Source organism: Hordeum vulgare, chromosome 3H (assembly GCF_904849725.1).
Source record: "Hordeum vulgare subsp. vulgare chromosome 3H, MorexV3_pseudomolecules_assembly, whole genome shotgun sequence".
In the NCBI taxonomy this organism is placed as follows: Eukaryota; Viridiplantae; Streptophyta; class Magnoliopsida; order Poales; family Poaceae; genus Hordeum; species Hordeum vulgare.
Genome location: NC_058520.1, coordinates 593,356,273 through 593,378,810, shown reverse-complemented (window position 1 = coordinate 593,378,810; position 22,538 = coordinate 593,356,273). Strand labels below are relative to the sequence as shown.

At 46.0% G+C, this 22,538-nt stretch overlaps 2 protein-coding genes, 1 long non-coding RNA gene and 1 pseudogene across 4 annotated transcripts; 1 reads left to right on the top strand and 3 right to left on the bottom strand.

Annotated features, from left to right (window-relative positions):
- Positions 1 to 292: 292 nt before the first annotated feature.
- LOC123445456 lies at positions 293 to 7,765 on the bottom strand. 2 transcript variants are annotated; one of them, XR_006631099.1, is made up of 3 exons: positions 6,237 to 6,412; positions 3,992 to 4,140; positions 293 to 709 (listed from the first exon to the last, which is right to left on the bottom strand). It is a non-coding gene; the product is annotated as an uncharacterized LOC123445456 (long non-coding RNA). The 2 variants fall into 2 exon arrangements; XR_006631100.1 differs by lacking the exon at positions 293 to 709 and adding an exon at positions 7,737 to 7,765 and having other exon boundaries at positions 4,053 to 4,140; positions 6,237 to 6,343.
- LOC123445455 lies at positions 2,138 to 3,043 on the bottom strand (annotated as a pseudogene).
- LOC123445454 (cytokinin dehydrogenase 4) lies at positions 3,048 to 5,794 on the top strand. Its single transcript, XM_045122439.1, has 5 exons — positions 3,048 to 3,900; positions 4,027 to 4,154; positions 4,273 to 4,533; positions 4,660 to 4,922; positions 5,037 to 5,794. The coding sequence occupies exons 1-5, from the start codon at positions 3,285 to 3,287 to the stop codon at positions 5,359 to 5,361; spliced, it is 1,593 nt and encodes a 530-aa protein (XP_044978374.1). The 5' UTR covers positions 3,048 to 3,284; the 3' UTR covers positions 5,362 to 5,794.
- A 7,647-nt stretch (positions 7,766 to 15,412) lies between the features above and the next one.
- LOC123445453 (hexokinase-3-like) lies at positions 15,413 to 22,198 on the bottom strand. The gene is made up of 9 exons (XM_045122438.1): positions 21,659 to 22,198; positions 18,225 to 18,372; positions 17,978 to 18,145; positions 17,535 to 17,609; positions 16,951 to 17,106; positions 16,760 to 16,858; positions 16,551 to 16,678; positions 16,060 to 16,141; positions 15,413 to 15,932 (listed from the first exon to the last, which is right to left on the bottom strand). The coding sequence occupies exons 1-9, from the start codon at positions 21,928 to 21,930 to the stop codon at positions 15,537 to 15,539; spliced, it is 1,524 nt and encodes a 507-aa protein (XP_044978373.1). The 5' UTR covers positions 21,931 to 22,198; the 3' UTR covers positions 15,413 to 15,536.
- Positions 22,199 to 22,538: the final 340 nt, after the last annotated feature.

Sequence of the window (22,538 nt, the reverse complement as noted above, 5' to 3'; positions counted from 1 at the left end):
CACTTACATGACCCTACTTTTAAAAGCTGAAAATAACATACATGTCCTTGGGTATGTCGATGATGTCTTCCTCCTGCACTGGCGGTGGCGTCCATGAGAAAAGATCTCTAAAGCACCCTCAAAGCAAGGATAACATTGTTGGTGTGTGTGCTGAAAAGTCATGTGTCGGTGTTAGAAGATGTTGCGACAACAAATTGAGTATTAGATGCCGTGTCAGAGAAGAAGGCAACCAGAAAAGATAGACAACTATCCCAGATCTGACCCGGGGAGGCCTTCCTCGCTATCTTCTCATCGAAATTAACATTGTATATGCTTTGTTGAACAGAGAAGAAGAAGCCATTGGACCAAATCACGAATTGTCGCCATTTACACCACCGAACGACGCAGTCAAAAACCATTTACATGAAATGAAGAGAAGTCAGGACCCCTAACCTAGCTTTGATGAAAGCTTCACACACCATCCACCGGCACCAAATTGACCCTGACTAAACTATGACATGACAAGGAGACCTTATTCCACGCCATCAATGGTGTCATCGCCTCACCATCGTTGATCTGGCCCCTAGACTGGACCAAGTCAAAACTAAGGCGACCCAAGCGACACGACTAACCCCAAACCGAGGTTCCCCCTATCTCATCGAGGCTCTAACACATACTACAACAGAAACTCCTACCCGAATTTGACAATGGTGTAGCCGATGTGGTGTACCTGGCCATAAATACCATATATGATTTAGATATTTTCACAAAATAGACATAATTTGGTGAAATCTAAGAGATTTTGGCACTATACAATACAACATCGACTAACACACATCCTAGTTGTCTGCTCGTTAGTTACCATCTCATCGTAACAAGCAAGTACAAAACAATAGTGGCCAATTCATGAGCTGAAGTGATAAAAAGTGTAAAGAAATGTATTGCAAATTTGCTTTTGAGGGGTAAAAATGGAGCAGTTTTTTTTTTTAACGGAGTACTCCCGTCGTCTCAAAATAAGTGTCTCAACTTTATATTATCCTTAGTACAAATTTATACTAAGCTTGTGACACTTATTTTGGGACGGAGGGAGTATAATAGTCACAAATAGCAAGAGGGTGAGACGTATTGGAACATATCCACATCCTTTTGGACACCACATTAATATGTGAGATGGGATCAACATTCAACCGCCACTCCCCACAAAAAAAAAAACATTCAACTTCCATAACATTCATAATCTCAGTTTTACGGTACGGCTGATTCAGGAGCACTGGTCAACTATGAAGTTCCAGCTGGTAGAGAACAAACCGTGAAAACCATGTTAAATGCTTAAAAAATGCACAAACCATACGCCCTCCACAAGAGTGTTAATTAGAAGAAGTTGCCTCCCAGCATACGAGTACTAAGTAGTTAACGAATGTGTTCAAAAAAAAAAAAAGTAGTAGACGAATTGGACGGCAGCAATTTGCGGCATGTGACAGACGTGCGTGAAGCCGGGTGGAGGAATCTCCCTTTGTGGAGCCTGCCTACCAGCCCCTACCCATACATGCACTACGCAGCCGGCCGGGCGGCCGGTCGATCGATCGACACAACCAACGGTCAAAGCGGTCTCTCCCCTGACCAGGACCCGCGCCCCCTGCTTTGCTTTGCTTCCCTTTCGCCTCCCTCTGGGTCGAGTTCGACCCAACCACTTGTCCGCACGCACGCGCCGCGTCGGTCGTGTCGGTCACTGTCGGTTTCACATCGCAACCTCTTTTTTCTTTGTTTGTTTCAATTTTTTATTGTTTATTTACCAGCTATGTACATTGCTGTTGTACTAAGTACAGTATACGTGGGCAGGATCTCACGTACGTACGTACGCACGTGAGAAGGCACGAGCGGGGCGCACGCACGCAAGCGACGGAGACGGTCCTGGTCGTACCGCAAAGGGTGGTTGCCCGCACCGTGTACGTACCTGTGCGCGTCGCCGTCAGGGGGATGCTGTTAGATACGAGAAACCAACTGGTCACGGCCCCCACGCCTCCTCCGACCTCTCTCTCCCTGGTGCGTCTGCGTGCATGATTGGTACGTACACGGACGCGGTTAACCGGGGAGGAGAAAAACGTCCAGGGTGGGTGAGAATGCGTGCCAATTGGTCAAGCCATCCCTCCTCCAATAATTATAATTTGACAGCAGCTGCTCTCGTCAGTCAATCTCCTCAACACAAGAGATACAGCTACTACGTAGTTATTTACCAGGTCTGATGAGGATGATCCAAGTCCATACGTTTTTGGGGGTAAAAAAATGTATTCTACTCCCTCTGTAGTCTGTACCGAGGTGATTGACGAGAGCGCATTCTCACTGTCTGGTGACGGTGAGCAGCATGTGAAGTTGTGAACATGGAACAAAGCATGTAGGCGTCGCTGCGGGCCGGGCGCGGACAGACTCATGTGACCCTCCCTGCAACCGCGAGCCAACGCAACGGTAGCAGCAGCTTCGGAGAAGATCCATCCATCCGCCCGCCGGTGTCGCGTCGCCACGGGAATTTACTTACGAACCCGGCCGGCACGGCAGGATGACAGCGCTTGGGCTTGCCGGAGGCTTGGCTGCGCCCGGAGGAACACACCTGCAAGATCCATGGGGAATATATGATCTCTGCAGGCCATGCGGCCAATATGCTAGTATATCTAATAATTACTCGAGTATTGGAGTCGTGTCTCTTCCACTGGGGTACGTTTAACGGCCGGCAGAGGCAGACGACACGAGGCACCCTGCCCATGCACACATGCTCCAGAGACGGACGAGACGGCGGCGAGGAGGCGACCGGGCCGTCAAAAGAAACATTTGCGCCACTACGACATGTCTCCGTCCACAAGCACCAGGATGGCAAGCAAGCAGTCGGTCTTCCTACGGGTTCTACTACTACTGCCCCAACACCAGCAGTGGCCGCGATTGGTTGACCGCGCCACTCACGTCCCCTCCCCCCCTGCCGCTGCGGCTGCGGCTGCGGCTGCGTCGGCGTCGCCACCCAGCCGGCCATCCCGCGCCCTTTAAATCTCCCCCTCCGTCCCGCTCCTCCCTCCATCCCCACCACTCTCCCGTTGCTTGCTCCCCCCTCCCTCCCTCCGCGGCGGCTCCTGTTGCACCCTCCAGCAAGCCAAGAACGAATTCACCCGCCCCGTCGGCGGTAATTATAGGCGGCTGGCTGGTTGTTCTCCCTTGCAAGTTTCCTCCGCCGGCTGCCAAACTGCGTGGACACTTGCTCTACCTAGCTAATCGGGGTTGGCCGCGCGGGCTAGCTATAAAGTCGGTTAGGCGGGGCAGCCATGGTGAGGGTGTCGGTGGTGTGCTGCCTCAAGCTGCTGCTCCTCCTCGCGCTCGGCGGGGTGACCATGCACGTGCCGGACGCGGGCGAGCTGGCGCCGCTGGGCCCGCTGCGCCTCGACGGACACCTCAGCTTCCACGACGTGGCCGCCGCGGCCCGCGACTTCGGCAACCGCTGCAGCATGATGCCGGCCGCCGTGCTGCACCCGGGCTCCGTGGCCGACGTTGCCGCCGCCGTGCGCCGCGTGTTCCAGCTGGGCGAGCGCTCGCCGCTCACCGTGGCCGCGCGGGGGCACGGGCACTCGCTGCTCGGCCAGTCCCAGGCCGCCGGCGGGATCGTCGTCAGGATGGAGTCCCTCGGCGGGATCGGCGCCAGGATGCGGGTCGTGCACGCCGGCGAAGGAGGCGGCAGGGCGTCCGCCTACGTCGACGCCCCCGGAGGCGCGCTCTGGATCAACGTGCTGCATGAGACGCTCAAGCACGGGCTGGCGCCCAAGTCGTGGACCGACTACCTCCATTTGACCGTAGGCGGCACCTTGTCGAATGCCGGGGTCAGCGGCCAGGCGTTCCGGCAAGGACCGCAGGTCAGCAATGTCAACCAGCTGGAGATTGTGACAGGTCTCATACAAACCCAGACCCAGGCACACAGATTAATCAAGCACCATGCATCATCATGAACAAAATTACCAAGTAGTAACTGCAGCAGTACCTGATCTATCGTCCCATAATGAAAACCAAATGCAGGGAGAGGAGACGTCGTCACCTGCTCGCCGGAGGAGAACTCGGACCTCTTCTACGGCGCTCTCGGCGGCCTGGGCCAGTTCGGCATCATCACCAGGGCCAGGATCGCCCTGGAACCTGCACCAAAGATGGTACGTGATCACACAAGCAAACCAATCATTCCTTCCTCACAACCAAATGCAGACCGATCGACATGGATCACCCATTTCATTCAGCTGTACTGAATTGATCTCTCGGATACGATTCCAGGTGAGGTGGATCCGGGTCCTCTACTCAGACTTCGCGAGCTTCACCGAGGACCAGGAGGCGCTCATCTCGACGGCGAAGACATTCGACTACATCGAGGGGTTCGTGATCATCAACCGGACGGGCATCCTCAACAACTGGAGGACGTCGTTCAAGCCGCAGGACCCGGTGCAGGCCAGCCACTTCCAGTCGGACGGGAAGGTGCTCTACTGCCTTGAGATGACCAAGAACTTCGACCCCGACGAGGCCGACATCATGGAACAGGTGAGTTGATCAATCATTTCTCGCCGCATATATATGCATATACATATGCAGCAGATGTTGACGCATTTGGCCGGCCCAGGTTGTGTGTGGTTTGGGTTTAATTTAATCTTTGTCTTGTCTTGGCAGGAGGTTGGTGTGCTGCTGTCTCGGCTGAGATACATACAGTCAACCCTCTTCCACACCGATGTCACGTACCTCGAGTTCCTCGACAGGGTGCACTCCTCCGAGCTCAAGCTCAGGGCTCAGGGCCTCTGGGAGGTGCCACACCCATGGCTCAACCTCCTGATCCCGAGAAGCTCGATCCACCGGTTCGCGAGGGAGGTCTTCGGCAAGATCCTCAAAGACAGCAACAATGGCCCCATCCTCCTCTACCCGGTGAACAGATCAAAGTAAGCAGGCGGTTTCACTTCCATCATCTGACAACTAAAATTTTACTACCACCTCTGGTTAAATGTAAATTTGATGGCAAAGTAACTGATCATAGTGGCTAATTTGACGCACAGGTGGGACAACAGGACGTCAGTGGTGATACCTGACGAGGAAATCTTCTACCTGGTGGGGTTCCTGTCGTCGGCACCGTCGGGCTCAGGTCACGGCAGCGTCGAGCATGCGGTGACCCTCAACGACAAGATCGTCGACTTCTGCGACAAGGCGGGCGTTGGGATGAAGCAGTACCTAGCGCCCTACACCACGCAGCAGCAGTGGAAAGCCCACTTCGGGGCGAGGTGGGAGACATTTGAGCGGAGGAAACACATGTATGATCCCCTAGCAATCCTAGCCCCGGGGCAGAGAATATTTCCAAAGGCGTCGCTGCCCATGTCCTCTTGACAATTGACAAACAGCATCCGAGCATGTAAAGGCCTTTGCAAAGGATATGATGTACATAAATGTAGGTGACCGGAAAATATCCCCCTGTAAAGACAAGATCTGCCGGAAAAGGCGGCCCGAAGAACGCAGCATAGCAACTAGTAGTGGGAGGTACCTCAACACACACTTCAGAGTACAGCAGGCTGACCTTTAACTCTGTCTGGGTGTAGAGGATGTGAACTTTGGAGGCAATCATGGGTTCCAGGATTATACTTGTTCGAGTAACGACACAAGTCCAGCTGTTGTTGATGCAGCATAGTTCAGAGTTGTGTAATAGCTAGCTAACCAGTGGAACTCATGTAGAATTGTTTGTGTTTGTTCGGTCGACATCAATGGCAGAGAGTAACTTCAGGGTAGAACCTTGAGTATCAAATGATTTTGACTGTTAAGAACTTGTCTCGTCTCAGAACAACCGGTTAATCTTTACGAATCAAAATGGATATGCTCTGAACTATGCATGCAACAGCAAAGTTTCTTGTCATTTTTGTCAACCACACTTGTTTCTAATAGTGGACCTTTTGGAAGGAAAATCCTTTGACATGTGCATCCAACACTAGCGGTTCGTAGTCCGTGGGGTAAAATAGTGGTTCAACTTGTGCAGGTTATACGAATAATTGGTACCGAAAGAATGGGCAGGAATAAAAGTGTAAAGTTTTGCTGAGGAGGGAACAGAGAAAGAAATGCCCTACAAGCTCGGCACACAGCAATGGATGCAATGCTCCTGCATTTTATACCAATGAATTATGATCTACTATTGTCCCAAGTTATCTTCATATGTAGCAAAGAGAAAGGCCCCAGACAACAGTCACAATTTATGAAGAAACAAAAAAACTTACTCCACATATTGATGGCTACTTGCAGTCTTTTCCACACCTTCTTTTGTGGCAATTTGTATACAGCCTGCTTAATAACAGCCTTAGTATTGGCAACTAAAGGTAAGATGCTGCATATTAAAAGCACTAGTGTCAGTTGGTGAGCAATATCATCTAAATAAGTGAAAATAACAGCTGTGATATAGCACATCAAAAATGAAAAAGGAAAAATCCTATGAAGATTCAGAGAACAAGGTCCGGCAGGGCAGCTATAGAAAGTGAAATCATGTAGATGATGTGTTACACACATTGCAGCTAAAGATTTGTGATCGGTTTCAGTCAGCCTGACAAGAACTGGATAACATGAGAGGGCAATGAGAAAACTCGTGCTGATCTAGTCCACGATGGAGACAAAGAAACGGGCATGATTGATGCCCAGATGTTATGTTACACAAAAAACCTGTCTAAATCTACCTGTACCATTTTGGACTGAACCAGCACAAAGCTGTGAGGAAATAATGGTGTACACTATGTTAACTGCCACCAGAAGCGTCACCTATCAACGACTATCATACACCGCATGTGGATTTCTGCGACATAAACATCACTGTTACGTTCGTCTAACGGGCATCACTCCGGACCATATTAGAAGCATCGGCTCTCAGTAAGACAGAGTGAAACTACTCTTTTGATCTGACAATTCACAAGCATTCAATTCCAACCTATCCATCCATCACTGGTTACGGACTGCGATGAAACAAAACACATGCAATGTATGTACTACCAGTTAACTGAACACAGACAATTCTACATGAGGTCCAAACATAAGAGACGGGAAACACTGAAACTAAATCTACATGAGTTCTGTGTATGTTTACCAGACTGAAACTAGTCATTTGATCTGACAATACACAAGCATTCAATTCCAGCTTATCCATGGGACGACTGGTCACGGACAGCGAAACGAAACGCTCGCAAGTGCAATGTATCAGTTGGAGGAGCAACAGTTGGTGAAATGTCATTCATGTCCAGGGACAAGGTGATTGAACGCTAGGAGAAGAGAAGGAGAGGAATGCTGATGATGGGTCAGTGGCCTGAAAGTACCGGCGATTGACCTCGCTTCCACCTCTAGACAGTCTGTAACCAAAGCTTATCCCCCCTGTAAGATCAATCATTCTTTCAGTGTTCAAGGATCAACGGAACTGACAGCAATGGCGGCGAACCACACGACAGCTGAATCAGCCATGCAATCGGTCCAATATCCACCAGTGCTGGTGGTCAGGTAAAAATTGCAGAGCTGACAGCAACAGGGAGGATGAAAGCTCGACAGAAACAGAGTCCATCACCGCGACCAACCACACAGCCCAGCCGTCCCAGAAGCAGAATCCGCCGTATCCTCGCCCGTGCCGGAATTTCTGATTCATCCACGCGACGGATGCTGGCCCGGAATCAATCCCTAGGCTAGGCGCGGATCGGAACGGCGAGAGGAGGCTGGATCGGGAAGGGCGGGAGGGGAGAGCTCACGGTGCGATCGATCGACGGGGCGGCGCCGGCTCCGGGGAGGGAGGGAGGGAGGGCGGAGGCGAGCGCGCCGCGTTGCGCGGGGAGGAGGGGGCGAAGGCGGGATAGAGAGGCGGCAATGGCGGGGGGCTGTGGATGGGCCTCGCGGCGTGTGGTCCACCCGCGCGCACGTTAGTAGTGGTGTGGTAGTGGTAGTAGTAGGGTGGGCCGTTTCTGCTAGCGCTTGGAGCTTACCAGGCTTCCCGTGAAGATTCAAAATAATAATAATAAACCGTGTTGTTCGTTAATTAAAATTAAAAATCGCTCAATTTCACGGACAAACGAGACGTGCTATATGCCGCCGCTTATATAGTACTTCGTCCGTTCCGAAATAAGTATCTCAACTTTAAACTAACTCTAACATAAAATTGTACTAAGTCTGAGACAGTTATTTTGAGACAGAGGGAGTACGTATAAATCCTAAACGGTATCCGAGGAGCGCTCTTCTGGGAGTCCTTTTAAAGGTCATTCTCAGGATCCGCCACTTGGTATTTTTAATGAGTTTTTTTTAAAGTTTTCCATTTTAGATCGATCTTTTTTAGCTTTGGGACGAAAACAATTGCATGAAAAAACACGATTTTTCTTTATTCGAGAGGAATGGTTTTGCTTTCATGAGTGGTCGCGGCTATCGAAAATGAAAAAAAAAATCTTACCACTAGAGTCATGGTTTTTTCGTCTGTTTTTTTGTGAAAAAAATTCATCAAATCGATGCAAGGAATCCAACGATGAAAATGATACGAAATTTGGATGCACGATCTAGGAAATAAAACGTTGAATAAACAGATTAAAAAAAGGAATCTCTCACATTGTGATAAGTGACACACATGTAATATGCCACTTGTCGCAACCTCGGGAGATGGGAATGACCTTTGAAAGATGTACTCCTTAATTAATGATTCCGCGCTTCTGTTCTTTCCTTTTCCGCAAACATGAGGACACCCTTTCCTCCGTGCTTGACCGGCCCTTATTTTTTCCTCCATGTTTTTAATGCCAAACAATTGCACTACAGGTGAGTTCCAAAAATGACGACCTCCTCCTCTTACATAAGTTGCGCCACCCATCCCACCACCAACACCTTATTAGTGGCGACCACGACAAATCAGCCGGATGATTTCATAGAGAAATCATGTACCTACTTAACCGTTGGATCAGCATGTTGATGGTTATCTGATGGAGCAACACCACGGAAGCAGTGAGCGCGCGATCAGCTTCAATGCAGCACTACTGGCACCCTGGTAAAGCTCCATTGCAACATAACATAATCGCGACGATGGTTCCAATGTACCACCGATGACTTGTGGCAAAGTTTCATTGCAACTCCCGCGGAGCTCCAATGCAACACCGATGGCATCCGATGAAACTCAATTGCAACTCCAGCGAAGCTCCATTGCAGCGCGTCTATGCTTTCGGTGCCCCACGCGTTGCTTCGGTGCCCCACGCGTTGCTCCATTGCAACACCGGCGGTGCCCCCAACATCTTGAGGCAACATCGTCGGTGTTGCAGCGTTCGCTGTCCTGCGGTCGCCATCATAGCGTCGTGCAATCCATAGTACCTCAGGGGGGCACGCGTGCTGCTGATGATGAGATGATGTATATATTTCTCGTACCTCGTTGGTTACCCCATGTGGAAGGTTGAGATATAGTCAGCAGCAAGTTTTCCCTTACACGGAGACTGTAAGGTTTATCGAACTAGGAGGACTCCTAGGCTCAACAAGCAGGTGTCTCCTCTCCTGGCTAGCACAAGATGTGGACCTGCACACACAATAAATAACTTTGCTCCCAGCGAGTATAGAAAGGTTGTCAATCTCTCCGTCCTTGTAGTTTGTAAAGGATCAAAACACAAGCGGGAATAGTAATAGTGATTGCAATGGAAAACTAAATGAAAACGGTAAATGGTGGAGGTGTAAGCAATGGTTGTGATATGGACCGGAGTCACATGATGTTCACTAGTGATGCCTCTCTCCCAAAAGACGATAAACAACTATGGTTGGGTAAACAAATTACGGCTGGGCAATTGACAGAATTATAAACGCACCGTAATGCTAATTATGCTACTTGATAGTTAGAGACTCAATAGTAATGGGCAGTACGCCAAGACAAGTAGACCGTTTATCCATCAGCATCTACTTACTAATCATCCACCTTGAGATATCTATCCAGAACATCTCACCGGTATTAAGTTGCGAGCCCCATCCAAAGTGTAAACTCAAAGCAACGGACAACTGCATTAACGAACTATGCGTAAGGTAAACAATCCTTGCAACCGTGGTCACAAGCACCGTTGTTTTCTCCCTGGTGACAACAACACATCCCCTAGTCTCATATTTCTGTCACTCAAGCTAGACATCTAGGGGCATGAACCCACAATCATGCATAACGCTCCCTCTTGGAGTTACAATCTACTACTCGACCAAAGCAATAAATAGCAATGAAGAACATGCATGAACCACTAAGGAACATAATATAAAAGGATAATCAAATATATAACTCATAACAATCTAAACATAATCTCATAATCCATCGGATCCCAACAAACCGAGCATAGCAATAGCAAGAGAATTACATAGATGCCTTGATCATGTAGGGCAGCTCACAAGGACTAACCATTGAAGCACAAGATTGGAGAGAAGACATCGCATAGTTATTGGCCATGGACTCATAGTCCAAGGAGGACTACTCACGGCACGTCCGGGAAGCGTCCATGGCGATGGAGAAGCTCTCGGAGGTCAATCCTCCCTCCGGCAGGGTGCCAAGATCTCGGAAGCGCTACGGCGGCGGGACGATGGAGAAATTCACGATTCTGGATCCTTTGGAAGGTTTTCTTTGCGGCGGAGTAAATATAGGCGAAAGAAGGGCATGGAGGGCGTGGGCCCCACCCAGGCCGCGCTAGGAGGTCGCCTGGACGGCCTCTGGCCCCCCTCTGGCCCATCTTCGGTGATCTGGAAGCTTCCGTTATGCTGATTTTTATATATTTTTCTTGGGATTTTTCGGGCTTCGGAAAATTGGGTAAAAGACCCTGCAAAATAGACATCAGCAGACAGAAACTGGCATTGGGTGCACTGAGTTAGTAGGTTAGTCCAAATATGTGTAAAATGATATAAAAGTGTAGCAAAACGTATAACAATGTCACTCAAAAGATCATGAAACAAACATAAATTATAGATACGTTTTGGACGTATCAACATCTCCAAGCTTAATTTCTACTCATCCTCGAATAGATAAATGATAACACAATAATTTCTATGGTGACATGCTAACACACATATAAGAATTTCAAAGTAAAGCAAGTAAGATATGCAATTCAAGTCAAGACAATAACAAGCAAGAGTCTATATCTAGTATTGAATTTAGCAAAGTAAGAACATAAAGGTGCAAGAGCTCTCGCTGTCCGTGACTCGAATGTCTCCAAATGTTGTTTGCGTGCAAGAAGTGGGAGATGGGTTGAGATCATAAAATATTTTTTAATTGAGAACTCAATCTACTAAAATTTCCCCCTTGGTCTCCTTCAGAATCTTATTTTGACTCATCCCCAGACCACTAGTCAGGCACAAGTCAAAATGATCCTCTCCCTTTCGACTTTGAGTACTCATGCAATGGATGAGGGTAAGCAAGATATGTTGGCACTTAGGATGGCAAATAGAATAATGATGGGGAAGGAAGACAAAAAGGTGTGAAAGGCTCACATCGATGAGGACAACCGTAGGCAAGAGAAAGCCAAATGATAGATACGATGTGAGGAGTAGGGATTGCCATGTAACGAATGTACATATGAGCTAAGGTAAGCTCTCCAATGAAACTAGTGGGGGTGCATCCAACTTGTTTGCTCATGAAGACCTAGAGCTCATTTGAGGAGGCTCATCATTGAATATGCAAACCAAGTTTTATAGTGTAAGGGTCCCCACATAGTTATGCATGAATGATAATCTCTATGTAGTACAAATATAGCAATGGAGTACGAGTGTGGATCTTTCAAAAGGAATAGTAGTGTTGCCCCCTTCACTCTTTTTATTTCTCTTTTTTTATTTTTTTGTGGCCTCTTTGGCTCTTTCTATTTATCTCTCATTTGTCCTCTTTGGGATCTTTTTTTTGTCCTCTTTGAGATCTTTTGTTTTGTCCTCTTTGGGATCTTTTTTTTGTCCTCTTTGAGATCTTTTGTTTTGTCCTCTTTGGGATCTTTCCCTCACTTAAGGGCAATACTCTATGTTTTACATGAATAAAAATAAGATCATCACACTTTACAAGAAGTACTCAACATAAAGACAAGTGAAAACTAGCATGATGTATGCAAATGTATGTCTCTGCCAGTGTAGCAGGATATGCAATGATACTAGCGCGTCATGTAGCAATAATTTTGGGCAAGGCTTAACTATCATGCGACTCTATGATCAAGCAAAAGCATGTATGACATGAAGATCAAGTCATGAGATAGTGGATGTTGCATGACAATGTATCTCGGAAAGGCTATAAAAATGGCTTAATAGCTAGGTATGGTGGATGTTTTGAGAAAAGATATAATGAGGCTTATGTATGACAGAGCGTATCATGTCATAGGTTTGGATGCACCGGCGGAGTTTGCACCAACTCTCAATGTGAGAAAGGGCAATGCACGGTATCGAAGAGACTAGCAAAATATGAATGGTGGAAGTGCCAACAATCAAATACTCACATTAGTCCGAAGAACTCATACACTTATTATCGGTAACTCTCTATCTAATTAGGAAATTCACAAAGAGACAAGTACCCCGAGGAGGAGTGTTTGGGGGTTTGGTTATCCTTGCGCATCCTCGATTCATGGTAACGTGAGGGTACTCTATATATTCCAACCCCTCGAGAGGTTAGCGATCAATTTAGTAGCTAGAATTCTCAACTAATTTGTTTTTGAAAAACACATGGATTTCCCCAAAATACGACACATATCACTAATAGGCTTAAGCTCTTGGCACCAATAGTCCAAACATTACTCAAATCAATACCTTAAAACTATTGCAAGTTACTACTATACTTAAATAGCAATCTTAATTACCTACTCATGCAAGACACACAACTCAGTGCAACAAGACAACTCTCTAAACAAGATAAGCATGATAACTCAAGAGAGTTCCAAAAGCAACCTAAATAAAAGCTCTTAAAAAGATAAGCATGAAAACTAAGAGCTAAGCATGACAGTAGCTATGGAAAGATAAAGATCACACAAAAAGATAAGCATGAAAACCTATGTTGTGTTCTAGAGTGGAATGAAGCGTGTTTCTCTCCCAAACAAGGTAGGCTAGGTTCCAACTTGTTATGAACAGCAAGCAAAACTAAAACAAACTAAAAAGTAAAGAGCGGGACGCTTCAAACATAGCACATAACATATGAAGTGATAAAAATATAGTATGGAGATGGACGAACTGATGATTTTGATAGAGAAGGGGATGCATGAGACATCCCCAAGCTTAGACACTTGATTCTCCTTAAATATTTTTTCCTCAAAAGCATGAACATTTTTTTATTTTGTGAACAAAAGTCAAAAGTGTGAATATTGCTTTTGCTAATTTGCAAGGCTAAACTTGTTTTAATTTTAAACATTTTTTGGAAAAAATAAATTTATTCTTAAAATTCTAATCATTTTGGAAATTCTGAACAAAAGTTGAAAACAGAAATTTATTTTTAAAAACAATGAAAATTTCGAAGATTTTTTTCATTTCTGAAAATTTGTTGAAAAAAACTAAACTAGGCAAAATATAAATAATAAGGGGAAAGAAACAGAAATAACCAAAATAATAAAAAATATAGAAATAAACAGGCAAAATCAACAATGTAAATCAAAAAAGAAAACAGATGAAGGAACCTTCTAGAAGGTTCCAAACAATGATCGGTAAAATTCTTAACGGGTGAGCCATCCCAAATGCTCGCTCGATCTCCCCTTTACGTATCCCTGACAACTTACCGCATCAAGCAGCAAATACGGTTTTTGCATACAAATCAAACAGAAATGATATGTGTCGCTAATTGCGAACATTAACGTAGAGCTCATAAAATGGGGCTTGAATAGGGCCGGGCCACTATAAGCCGAAGCGCTCGGAGAGGTCAGCTGAGGAACGGTTATTCAAAGGTTCCGTTTGTGAACCTCCTTTTTTTTTATTATTTTCTGATTTGTTTTTTGTTTTTCTTTGTTGGTTTTTCATCAATGTCTTTTTCTGTTTCTTCCTTTCAATTCAAATTCATGCAAAAAAATCACTGTTTTGAACACATTTTCAATTTTCTGAATATATTAAATTCGTGAGCATTATTTAAATTTCACACACATTATTTGAACTACTCATCCACCCATGCACCTGCACGGCCTATCTATTATATGGATATACATAGTTATTAGAAAATTATGTTTATGTCCAACATGCAAGTTTAAAATTCCAACAAAATCTAACTTATTCAAACAATGATAACAAATAATAATCACATGTATATTAAGCTTCATTATAGGGAAGAGTACATATGTGTTCCCATTTATGTTGTGCAAATGACCATCATTGATTTGAATGAAGCCTTCATGTCATATTCGCAAGATAAATTTTATGCCACCTACTAGGGGGTGGGTAATTAACTGGATCCATATAAAAAGATACACATCTTCTGACTTATTTGATACACATTGTAGCATATATTTCACTTCTCAACAAAAATTGGAAGAACTACACACCTAAAGCTCAACAAAATTTGAATTGTGAGAGGCATCGCTACGAGGAAGAACCTCTTCGGACGATCTACCAGCCCAGACATCGCTACGGGACATCATCTGAGCCAGAAGCTCGGCTTCATGAGCAAGCTAGGGACATGTACAAGCTGGCTTTTCTCCAAGTACAACGAGGAGGTCGGCATCAATGATGTGTGTTGTACCATGGACGCTATCCGTGATGGGAAGGGACTCACCAGCAATGTATCCGCCATGTTTCTCTAATTGATGATAATTCATCCCTTTCCGTTGGGCTTCAAAGATTGTAAATTCGACCGGGCCACGGATCCCACAGATAGGTGACTATCCTTGCAGTCCAAGTGACTAAGATGCTCAGTGATGCAATGCATGATACAAACTATGTGTAGAACATGATTTTTGGCATGCATTTGCTCAGCTTGTCCCAACTTCAGACACAAATGCAAATACTCCAAAATGGATTCGGTTGACCAAATAGGCCCAATATGACCAAGGGAGTGCACCATCCAGGGGAAAGCTGTGCATCTAATGCATATAGCTGCATAGAATGAGACAGCCAACAGGAATGCAGAAAACTGAAATTCTTCAAACCTATCACTTGGATACCACACCATAAAAACATAGAAATTCTAGACACAGTGAGAAGAAAACACAAGGTAAAAGATCTTGCTAGTGTTCTCACCTCATAGGAATCTTTGTTGGCTATTCCTTGGTTCCAAACAACACCAGACATTTTCCTATAAAAATTAGTACTTCAAAATTCAAACCAGTTTCCTTTGTTCAAAGTGAAGAGAAAAGATGCAGCAGCAAACCAATTGCCAAATAATAAATGCAGAAAACAGGAAATGCAACGGGCAAAACAATTGCCAAACAAGAAACGCGGCAGCAAACCAAAATTGCCAAACAAGATATACTTGAAGATATTATGGAGCCAGAACAGGGAGATATCTCTGCACAAGACCAGATTTCATATATATATTATATGAATTATAGATATCAAACAATGTCCCTTTTTACATTTGCACAGAGGGCCAAGCTGTATCACCATGTCTCCCTGATCCATCACCACCACTATATGGAACCTCCTCCTCCTCCACCACCTTGTTGTTGTCTATTCGACGAATGTACCGCGGCAAGAAGCGCGGCCCCAGTCCCCGGCCCATCCACCATCACCCGAAGCGTCACAGTCCGCGCCACCTCCTCGCCAAGGATCTCCACCAGGGCTTCATCCAGGTACTCCTTGAACACCGGGTACTCCTGGTACAGGCTGCCCTCGATTGCGACCACCGTCTTCTTCGGCTGCTCTCTCGCTCTTCCACTCGAGGATGCCGCGCCGGCGCTCCCGTCTCGGCCCAGCTTTTTCAGTATGCCCACGATGCCGGCAGCGGCGAGACGGGCAGCTCTGTGGGTCACGATGTCGCAGATTTTCACCACCAGCCTCCGAGTCTTCAGAGGGGCATTGGGGATCTGGAATGACAACAACCAAAAGATGAGGAGAGAGTGGCATGCCTTGGAAAATACAGGACTGTTGTTAGAGCAGCTGCATGGGATTTATGCCAGAGAAAGTACACAATGTGTCCGGGGAAAAGCTGACCTTGAGGTGTTCTTGCAGTATCCTTCTGACTTCGCTCAGATCTTGTGAATCGTCCTCGCGAATTGCAGCCAGATATGGTGTGCTGGAACACAAAAGAAAGAGGAAATAAATGCTACACCCCCCATCCGGAAATACTTGTCATAAGAATGGATGTATCTAGATGTATTTTAGTTCTAGATACATCCATTTTTATTCATTTGTGCGACAAGTAATTCAAAATTAAAATGCTGAATTAAAAATGCAGCTTAATATCAAAAGTCTTGGTTAAGCAGATAAGCAAACAATGTAACACAAGAGAAATATTCCAAGAAATACTCAGCTAACTGTACTAAAGAGTGTTTGGTCAGAATTGGTAACGGCAAGTGCACAAGCTACAAAACCAGGTAATCCTATAACAGTGATATGGAGAAATATTCAGCTGGTATTAAGCTAGTTGTAGTACAATGTAATGGTAAATTCCACATCAAACATTTCATGTGTGGCAGTACTACCTCAAAATGAAAGGGGTTGACAAACTTTCAGCACCATCACCAAAAATGTCTGATTCTTGGGCCATTCTTTGGAGTACCAGTCTTGCAATTTCCCCAAGGTACATCCCTGAGATCATTTTCTCAAAGCCCTGTATCACAGACAGCAAGTTACAGCGTATTAACAACAATACAAAGATGCAATAAGATTGAAATCTACATAGCCTACTTACCTGATCATTGCGGTTTTGTGTCTCGTCATCCAAAGAGATGTCATAAGGAGTTCTTGGCAAATGTGATGACCAGAAATTCCCCCATTCCATGTTAACTACCTGATGCATTACTTTATCGTAAGAGATTTGCGTTTCAGTTTATACAATGAACTATAAGCCGTTTACAGATAAAGCAGAAAAAAATAACATACCATTCCTCCAGAGTTCGTAAGAAGACCCTGACACTTGATAATTGCATCAGTGCGTTCGATATAGCAAGCGTTGGTGCCAGTCCCAATGATCACAGCAGCCACTGTATCCTTGTAATAATGATGCCCTAGAGCTAATGTCCCCACAGTATCATTGACCTAATTACAAAATTAACGTAAAAGATAATCATTTAAGTGTGACAATTTACAGATATTTTCAGAAATACAAGAAGCATAACAGGACATGCATGCCATGAAGGAGAGTTGTATAGCAATAGCTTTGAGGACGAAAGAAAATTATGACAGGATTTTTTTGCATAATTACTTTTATCCTATTGATACTTATCCATCCAAAAATACAAAACCGTAAAAGAAAGGCATGGCATCAGGCAATGATATCTTGGGATTTTAAAATGCTTCATTTACATTTGGAAATGTATCCACACAAAAGTTGCATGTATTAGCATGGGTAGTGGACATGCAGTAACCATAAACGCAGCAAGTCAGCCATCTGCGGTTCTCAGCTGAATGGAAGTACGAAAGTAACTATCTAAGTATTGAGCCAACAAAAGTTGGGTAAAACCTACCAGTGCAGTAACTCGCATATTTGATCCACACCTAGCAAGCGCTTCATCTAAGCACTGAGAGACATCTTTCCCAACCTGAGGTTCCATGGTTCACATGAGTTAGAAATGAACATTTCAAGTAGACAAGTAAATATACACCAAAAGAAAATGAAATATGTAATTCCAGAAAGATGAGAAATAAAGGGGTAGTCATAGGTGTTGATACCAACAACCATGGCAATTTACATGTTTAAATCCCTATTTCCACACAGAACTTACAGATATTAACCAGAATAATTTCATAAACTACTCAATCCCATCAAGACCATTTAACAACTTTATGACCCTATTATAATCACTAGAGACATTTGCCAATATTAAAACTTCTTTAATGATGTTGGATAACATGGAAAACAACAGACAGGAAGGTATTATTCTGTGCAAAAAAAGAAAATTCGGCTTACCGTGTCTCCAACTGAAAATCCCTTGGTCCACCTAATTAATGATCCTGAAGAAACTGAATTTTGTCTAACAGGGAAAGAAAATGTAAACCCAAGTGGCTTCTGTGTATCTTTTCCATCTTCCCTTTCAACAAAATTATTGAGCGTCAAGGCAACAAAGTTGAATAAATCCTGCAGTTGAATTAATCCTCAGAGACATGTACCAAATACATAACTTACAAACAGAGACATAATACAGTCAGACAAGTACCTCACTTGTGCCCATTAACTCCTCAGGGATGTTATGAGTTTCAACCTTCTGAGTTACAGCTGGTATAGATCCCACAGCAATTTCAACCCTCAAGACTCTAAAGTTGGTTCCTCCAAGATCAATGGCATAGCATACACCTTCTTCATCCCTGTCAAAGTGCATTACCATAGACAGTTCAATATGACTGTTGCATATGCAAAATGCAAAAAAGAAGGGGACAGAAAAGCTATTGGCATTATAAATATATATAATATCTCTCCATTGGCCAAAGCATATTTTAATAAATGAACCATGACAACTTCGAACAGAGTGCCAACAAAGAGAAGTTCTATTTGACAGGAAATAATCCAATTGCGGAACCATTCAGAAAAATAATAATTAAAACATAGTTTGTAGCAGTGCTTGGTTTATGAAGGATCACAGATGTGTTGGGTAAACAGAACTAGCACGCACCTCAACTCCAGTGAGATGTACACCCGAAAAGAAAAATCAATGAGAAAATGAACTTGTGTTTTAAATAATTTTTTAGACTTCAAGTCATGCATCAGAGCAGTAGCTACCAATGCGTGCAGAACGCACAGACTGGAGTGATCGCCACTGGTGTACCCAATTGTGCCTCACTGTTCAAGATCGCTCGTGCTCTCAGCTCACCAGAGAGAAAGAGAGAGAGAGAGAGAATTGTTTGCGCAGCGCAAGCTCTGATGCATTTCTGTTCTCCTTCTATTCATTAGAGAATCAAACTTGGCGTGCTTTACTCAACAGACTGATTGTGCTGCACGACCCCACGTACAAGGTTGTGCAACTGGGACGCGTCGAGTGCTAGCTAAACGCACGGAAAAGGAACACACAACGAAATCGTGTTCTCGTGCAACTACTGAACTTAACAGAAAACAGAAAAAAAATGCTAACTGAAACAACCTACCGTCTATGCTGCCATGGCAGAGAAAACAGCCTGGAGTGCCGCCATGGCGCGGTCATTCTGGCAACTGAATTAACCAACATGAATGAACTATTATTCCAACATTTAAGCACACAGAGACACCTTCATAGCAGATGAACAACCTATATTGGCATATTGCACATTGGCATCATGTGTTAGCTTAGCTGTCAGCACACCTGCTTACTGCTCACGCTCTCTGTCGGCTGTTACTATCCCAGACTAATTGTGTGTACATTACCACAGTAACAGTAGACTATTAGGCAAGATGCTATAGTTGGCTCATCACTGTCATAACACGTGCTCAAATTTTTACATGCCAGATTTGCAAACCAATATTGTACCATAGTTATTCTGTTTACAGAGAGATGGGTGGGGGTTAATACACAATGAAGAGGTATTCCAGGTGTCCACTTGCTGTGTGGTCCAATGTGCAATTACATAAAACATGAACAGGCTTAAACAGGTCAACAAACTGATACATTGTCACTAAAGAATAGTAAAAGAAAGAAAAAGTTATATAGATGTCCCACGTTGATGTTTTAGATTGCTTCCCTATGAAGGAGCTTTATATATTTTCAAATACGATTTTTGGTCAAACATTAGTCAATACTATATTGCTTCACAATTCATAGCACACCACATCTACCGAAGAAATACCAAGTAAAAAAGTTTCGCTGTGAATGAGTTTTATATATTTTAAAATATGATTTTGGTCAAACATTAATTAATACTATGTCACTTCACATGTCATAGCCCACTACATCTAACGAAGAAGTACCTACAAAGAAGTTTCCCTGCGAAGGAGTTTTATAGATAAAAATTCAAAGATGATTTTGGTCAAATATGAATTGATACTATATTGCTTCACATTTCATAGCACACTGCATCAAGCGAAGAAAGAGGCCACACTGGCAATGATCAAGAAACATCAAAGAACTAAAATCCAAATAAGTGACAGAAACAAAAGTACAAAAGGCCAACCAAAACCAATGTGGATCTGTCTGTTGCGGAGTTATAGGTTCTACCAGCAGGCCAAGCTGTTTCAAGTGCAACAATCCAATAAGCCACCGATCGCAATTACGCCAAGACAAAGAACAAGTTTGGTGAACAGCTTAATGAACGATGGAGCTCGGTTTCTGTTTCGGCCTTCGGTGCGCCACCATGCTTGGCGTCGAATCAGACGAACCGCAGAACAGGCACAGCCTTCCGCCTTTCAGCTCCATTGCGTCCTCTACAGTAGAACACGGAGGAAGGGGGGAAAAACTACAGCAAAAAGGCTGTGATTCGACACACAATCGACACGAGATATTCTCCCAACCAAGATGGGCGGCCTCCCAAGCAATGATTCTCGTCTGACAGGGAGCGTCACCGGCCACATTGCGATTGTGGGATACAACCTGGCCTGGGAAGCCAATGCCGGCCACACACAAGTGTTGGTAGATTCATGTACTCCTACTAAAGATGCCCCTTTATGGTGGTCCGGGCAACAACCCCGCCATGAATGCAAGCTCAAAGCAACAGGCGACAGTGGATGCCCCAGGCAGCAGCAGCAGCATAAGCGCCCACATGTCTAATTCTTGGCATCTGGCATATTGATTATTTTCGCCCCAGAGCAGCAGCATCAACGCCACGGCATAGCATCAAAACTAACTAAATCCTTGGAAGATACAGACCCTAGAGACGAAGAAGCCACAGATGGGTATGGTTCTCTGCCGTCCCAAGAAGTTTAAGTGGCAGCATTGTGGAGTTCAGATGGCGGGCGGCATTGTGCGGAATCGAATAAAGAGTGGGCATTTCTTTCTTTATGAACACAATAAACATTGGGGGGAAAAGTAACGGCCCAGGTGCGTTTACTGTTGGGGTGAATGAAGGCATGAGAAAGGCGGGGAGGTTGCGACCCGGATACGTTTGGCATTCCACAACAGGGCCAGACATGGCCGCCGAGCAGGATTCGCAAAAGGGGGGAGGACAAAACATGTGAAACCCATCCAGCTTAGCAGCAGCAGCAGCAGCAGCAGCGTTCAGTCCAAAAGATGGATGGCTGGCTGGCAGACCCAACCAATGCATATGAACTCGACGGAGATGTGGTGCTCGCAGCAGCATCTCGTCTCCGACGAGAAGAAAAGCGTGAGCCCCGGCAAAAGGACGGCGGGGGAGGGGGCGAGAACCTCGGCGAAGTGGGGGGTGACCACATTCGCGTGCGTAAAGGCGGATTAGCGAGGCGAGATTGGAGGGCATGATCCAACCACCGGAGAAAGAAAGCGTTCAAAGAAACAGATAAAGATGGCAAGAACCAAAGGCTTTACATGTTTCCTTTTTTCCGCTCCGCCGAAGAATCGCCGGAGTTATTTAAAAATAAAAACGAAAATAAAAGCAGGGGGGGAGGGAGGAGGAAGAAACCCGAGGAAAGCAGCGCGAGGAATCGGCGAGAAAAAGACAGGCGGCGGCGGGCGGAGCGGGAGTAAGGGGGAAGGGGGGACCTTGGGGGCCGTACCCGTTGGGGAGCGCGTCGACGAAGGTGAGGAGCATCTTGAGCTTGCTGCCGCCGTCGGAGGCGAGGCCGGCGTGCATCTCGACGACCATGGCGTCGACGACCTGGCGCAGGCGCGCGGCCGGCGTGGCGCAGCCCTCCTCGAACTCCCGCAGCAGCGCCACCGCCCGCCGCCACCGCGCCCTGGCCGCCGCCCGCCGCGCCACCATCACCGCTGCGATCGCGCACGTCGCCGCCGCGCACCCCGCCGCCACCCCGAACCCCGCCCTCCCCATCTCCCGCCGCCCGCCGCCCGCCGCCGATCACGCCACCATCCCCCCAACCTCTCCCCGCCTCCCCTCCCTCCCTCCCTCCCCCACCAGCCGCCCCGCCTCGCCCGGCCGGCCACCGACCGCCGCCCCCCGGCGCGCCGGAGGGAATGGCGAGGAGGATGGAACAGAGCGGCGGGCGGCGAGCAGTCCGGTCCGGTCCGGTCCGGAGTGGGGAAAGGAAAGGAAAGAAAAGAGAGAGACAGAAAATCAGGGGAGAGAGAGAGAAAGCCAAGAGCGTGGCTGCGGCCTGCGTCCGCTTTAATTTATGCTGGGGAGCGCCATCTTGCCGTCACCCCCTCCGTATTCCGACGTATTCGAATACGGTCCGGTCCGGTTTCCAGTTTTTCGAAATCTTCTTTTTCCCCGGCTGCTGGACGGGTGGTTTGACCTGCCGCCGGTCCGTTGGGCTTCCTTTCCGTGGAGGGTTTTAAAACAAAGCCGCGGGTTTCAGGGGTTTTTTCTTTTGAGAAAAGGGTTTTCATGGCGTGGGTTGTAAATTTTGTGCCCACGGTTCTTCTTTCTTTCCTTTTCTGTTTGGGAATGCATTTTGAATTCTTGGGTACAGGAATTCT